Genomic DNA, 5048 nt, shown 5'->3' on the forward strand with positions numbered 1-5048 from the left:
TCACTGGCGACCGGGCGTCACTGTGCTACTTGGACCTCCTCCGCTCCGGTCTCGGTGCTGCGGACTCAAGCACAATCAGGACTGCTCGTCGGAACTGAAGCCCCCCTAGAAGACGGGCAATGGCTTGGCAGGAGCAAGCGCGGTTCGTTTTCGCCTCATTCCTCGCATTGGTGGCGTCGGCACAAGGCTTAACGCGAGGAGACTTTTTCCCGTTCGGTCCGAGTGCCGGAGACCAGCAGTTGGACGCAGGCGATGACCTCACGCACACACTTGAACTGGAGAAGCCCGTGCTATTTTATGATGGCACTTTTAACAGCATCTTTGTAAGTAAATCCACGTGTTTTTTTTTTCCTTTTATTACCAATAGGAAAACAAGAGCAGTGCCTTCTAAGCTCTTTTTATGGATATAGACTTGCGCAATTACGCATCCCTTTTTTTTTTTTGGGGGGGGGGGGGGGGGGCAGATTATATCTAACGGGTGAGAGAACGACGTCTTTCTTCGTAAATATTGATTTGGTTATCACAAAGATTGTACGAATAGTGTGGAATGCATGCGTCCTCGCATTCTTACAGCCCAGAGGTTATCACTGTTGACCGACAGCCCAAAGTACCTCACGCACAACTATGTAACGTTGGGGTGGGTGGCTAGTGTCTTGTGAGAATGTATCCTACGACCAAAAAGTAATGCTGTTTCCTGCTGTTTCCTGGCCAGTCTGAACTTCCTGTGTGGAACATATGAATGGTCCCCCAAAAACGCAACAATCCAAAATTGTATGAAAGCTTCACCATTGTGTTGAACACACAGGCAAGCCTTTATATTGCTCCAATCTGCTTTTCAAAGCAAAGTGCTGTGTCTGTGTTTTCAACTGTAATGCATGAGAGAATAATTTGCCTAAAGGAATTTGTAAAGTTACAAATACTGCCTTTAACCAACCATTTTTTAAAGTAGGGAGTTTGTTTCCACATGGACTCCAATATCCATTTTGTTTAATCATCATTTTTATGATGGGATCATATGGGAATCTTTTTGGGAGATATGTTTGTCTTCAATTGGGGCTAAATGTTTAATTTATTAGTTAAACAAAACGTTTGTAGATTTTCCCCACTGTTCCCTTTACGTCACCTACCACAAACATATTACTCAGCTCCAATTAACATTTTTCATGCAGCAGCAGATGAAACAATTCTATGAACTCGTGTCTGTTTTTTGTGCCCTGCAGGGGAACACTCACCTCCTTCTACATGAAAATAGACAAAGTCTAGTCAAATATTTTATGTGAAAAAAATTAATATGCTCCTTCCATAGTCTCAACACGACATTATCATTAATATTCCGTTTGTGGATTTTAAAGTTAGATGGAAAAATCCACTGTTTTTTTTTCTTTCTCAGGGGGCATTCATTTTTACCAGTTGATAATGACCGAAAATGAAAAATTACATCATAATTGGACTCAGGTAATGGCTAATGCTTTCAAAGGATTAAAAAAAAAAAAGAAAAAAGAATTATTAAATATAAAAAATATGAAAGATTAATTCTCATAAATCCCCAAATATAAGACAGATTTTTTTTCGCTTGCTCATTTGCATCTTTGTTGCTATTGGTAGCTGCGGCTGCAGTCATAGCTGGGATCTTTAGATTGATGTGGTTTGCTAAACTTGTGCTTCTTCTGTGGCAAACAAACTCCTTACAAGCTATGCATATCATGCTACCTTAATCAAACGTGCATCGGGTGCATTTTTTAAATGTACTTTTCATCAAACAGCCAATGAATCTCATCAACATTTATCTCTGACTGTAATTAATTGATCGCAAATAATCTGTTAATTGGACCCTCCTCGCGAACATCACATGAACTCAGAAATCAGGTGAGCCATGATTGGCCGTTACCCAAGTCCTGTGCAACTGTGAGGTAATTATCTGTCGGCAGCAAGCTGCAAAAATGGCTGCCTGCGAGATGGATGATAATGGCTCAAGTCCATTTTTGATCAGAACACCGTTTTTAGGCTGGAGGGTGTTGCATGGAACATATTATCAAGGAGAATTTTTGAATTTACTTCATCTCTAAAGATCTAAATCACACACCGGCTGACCTTTTCCCCAACTTTATCTTCCACTTGGGCCAGGAAGTGCCTGTAATGAAGATTACTCCAGACTCTCTCGGGCTGCTGGTCAGGGGCAAGGACAGGAAACGTAGCACTTTTGCTCCCCCCCCGCCGCCCACCCTTGATCAGGAAGTAGAGGAGCCTCGTGTGCCGGGGGCGTCTGCGTGTGTTTTTGACATGAACCCTGCTCCTCTTTTCATGTGCCTTGTGAAGAGTGTAAAATCTTTGTTGACTGCTATCTTCTTCATGTAGTCATCAGTGCATGTGTGCCTCATAGAAGCAGCCTGGGATCATTAGTCTAATGAGTTTGGGATTGAGATCAAAGTGGGTCACGTTGGACTGGAACGGTTTTTCACGTGTCTGTCCTCGTTCTTTTGAACAAAGTCATGCCCAGTCACAAGCCTCCTCATTTTGTCATTGCAGATCAACACCAATGGCTTCATCTCCACCGCACAACCAAAAAGCGAGTCCACCTATCTTGGCAAAATGCCCGCCCCCTTTGGAATGATTGCGGCTCTGCATGGAGATCTGGACACGAGTGATGCAGAGGGAAAGGTTTTCTTCCGTGAAGACAGCAGCCCGGATGTGCTGCGTCAGGCTGCGGAGCACATCAACAGGGCCTTCCCGGATGACCCAAAAGTCAGTCCCACCCATGTGATAGTCATCAGCTGGGTAGACGTTGCCCGAAAGGAGCCTGACAGCACCGAGGGCAGCATCGACAAGAAAGTGAGGGTTACGATGGTGCTATTACGCCCATCCTCGAATCATATGGGATCAGTCAGAGTATATAGAACAGGGTCACATACTATTTCCTATTTTTCGATGATTCCATTTCCTAATCAAACCTGAGGCAAAGGCATTGTCCAATGGTAGTAGGCTCATTGGAAGGTCATGAGTTTACATGATAATTTGTAGATTTCATAGTGCTCAATCATACTTGCAGCATTGGTCATTAAAATAAATTGGCATCCGTCTGCTGCAGTCACTAGTCTAATTGAATAGTAATTTAGATAATGGACACTTTTCTTGACACACAGCTAATGATTTGAGTCTAAAAAGCAAATGTAAACGTTGACACCTGCCTTTTTTCCTCAACAGAGAAACACCTTCCAACTAGCACTTGCATCAGTGGGGTCTTCCTCATATGCCATATTGCTATATGCCACAGATGGGATACAGTACACTAATACTCCTGTAGGGGAGAACAGCGTCATCTTGCATGCTGGCTTCAGCAAAGGCCTGGTTCCAGGTTTCTTCTTTTCCAGTCAAGGCCCTTATTACCGCACCACCACGAATGAAGACACCTCCGTCAGTGCTTTAGCAGAGTAAGTCATGACTCACAATACCTTCTTTTCCAGACCAAAACTATACAAGCAAAGTGTGTATTTTCACCCTTGTGGGCAGAAGTATTAAAAGTGTTTTCACTCTTATAGGCAGACCAACTCCGGCCTCGGGGGAGTCTGGGTGTACGAGATTGGAACAACGCCTTATTTTACCAACGTAGTTTCAGGGGAGGTGAGTGAGCTGCCCACTGAGGTAATTTCATCCGCATCCCCTGACCAAACAGAAGAAGCTCCCGATTCCAGGAGAGTAGTGTATAATAATGGACAGGAAGTAGTGTACCCCCCTTTTGAACCAGAAGAAGGACAGATCGAAGTGGAACCCGTTCAGTACCGGCCCCACCAACCTGAAAAGCCTGAAGTTGTGGTGGTGGATGACACTGATATCAATGTAAATGGTGAGTTGACATGCTGCACTGCGGCCTGCTAAAGTCATTGGACTGGATTCACTTGATCCCCTCGTTGTGCTTCTATGTTTTAGTGTTTGCATACAACCTTGGTACATGTGCAAACAACAGAAATAAGTGTTCCCAATTTGCTGACTGCAAGGATCACTCCAGTGGATATTGCTGCTACTGCAGGCCTGGCTTCTACGGCAACGGGAAACAATGTGTGGCAGAGGGTATGGCTACATTTCATTCATAAAAAAATAGCAGAATTTGTAGAGTGAGAGATTGATACATTCATGGACATCAGTATATTTTTGTAGTGCAATTACTTTCTTTTTCATGATTTCTAATTTACATAACATTACTTGTTCCGCGCCGCTATTGTTGAGGCGGCTGATCGGAGTTGTGGCCAAAAGGTGGTCAGTGCCTCTCGTGGCAGCAATCCTTGAACCTGCTTATGGACACCAGCAGTAAGGGATACCTTCAGGCTGAAGAAGGAATCCCATCAGGCCTTTTCGGTCTGTTGGAGTCTGGCGGTCAACTGGGAGGTACCGACTTAGCAAATGGAGTGCAGCTTCGGCAGTTGCTGAGGCAAAAACCTTGGGCTCTGGATTGATAGACTGTGATGGAGGTGTTAAAAAGTGGGATAAGATGTTTTTTTCCAGCTATAGAGGGATCATATTCCTCAGCCTCACTGGTAAGGTCTATTCAAGGGTGTTGAAGAAGAGGATTTGTCAAGAGGTTGATTCAGAAGGGGCAGTATGGTTTTTGTCCTAGTTGTGGAACAGCGGACCAGCTCTATACACTCGGCGGGATCCTTGAGGGTGTATGTGGGTTCCCCCAACCAGTCTGTTTTATGGACTCAAGAGTACGGGGTACCTAACCCTCGTGAGTTAGACTTTTCAGTCTCTGTACCACTGATGTTAGAATTTGGGTGAGGTGTTCTGGGCATGTCCCTCTGGGAGAAAACCCTGGACATGCTGGAGAGATTATGTTTCTTGTCTGGCCTGGGAAACCCTGAGCATCGCCTCCGGAGGAGCTGGGCAAAGTGGCTGGAAAGAGGGAAGTCTGGGCTTCCCTGCTAAAGCTGTTGCTCCGGCGACCTGACCACAGATGAGCGGTAGTTAACGGATGGATGGATGGATGGAATAATTTACATAATAAACTAACTTCCAAATTTGTCAACCTTTTTGCCTATGAATACCTTTTCTCAAAA

General features: G+C 44.5%; 1 protein-coding gene and 1 long non-coding RNA gene across 2 annotated transcripts in view; one reads left to right on the top strand and one right to left on the bottom strand.

The window, feature by feature from the left end:
- Nucleotides 1-5048, top strand: part of nid1a (nidogen 1a) — a 15399-nt gene continuing 10351 nt past the window's right edge. The window contains exons 1-5 of the mRNA XM_088421928.1: nt 1-323; nt 2527-2829; nt 3202-3428; nt 3537-3841; nt 3925-4065. Of these exons, the coding sequence (XP_088278054.1) occupies nt 120-323; nt 2527-2829; nt 3202-3428; nt 3537-3841; nt 3925-4065 (1180 nt within the window). The 5' untranslated portion in view covers nt 1-119. The remainder of the gene's footprint in view (nt 324-2526; nt 2830-3201; nt 3429-3536; nt 3842-3924; nt 4066-5048) is intronic.
- LOC148420252 (uncharacterized) overlaps nt 4066-5048 on the bottom strand; it is a 2417-nt gene continuing 1434 nt past the window's right edge. The window contains exon 3 of the long non-coding RNA XR_015866444.1: nt 4066-4935. This is a non-coding gene — a long non-coding RNA (uncharacterized LOC148420252). The remainder of the gene's footprint in view (nt 4936-5048) is intronic.

This window comes from Hippichthys cyanospilos, chromosome 8 (genome assembly GCF_059441005.1).
Source record: "Hippichthys cyanospilos isolate Australia breed blue-spotted pipefish chromosome 8, RoL_Hcya_1.0, whole genome shotgun sequence".
In the NCBI taxonomy this organism is placed as follows: Eukaryota; Metazoa; Chordata; class Actinopteri; order Syngnathiformes; family Syngnathidae; genus Hippichthys; species Hippichthys cyanospilos.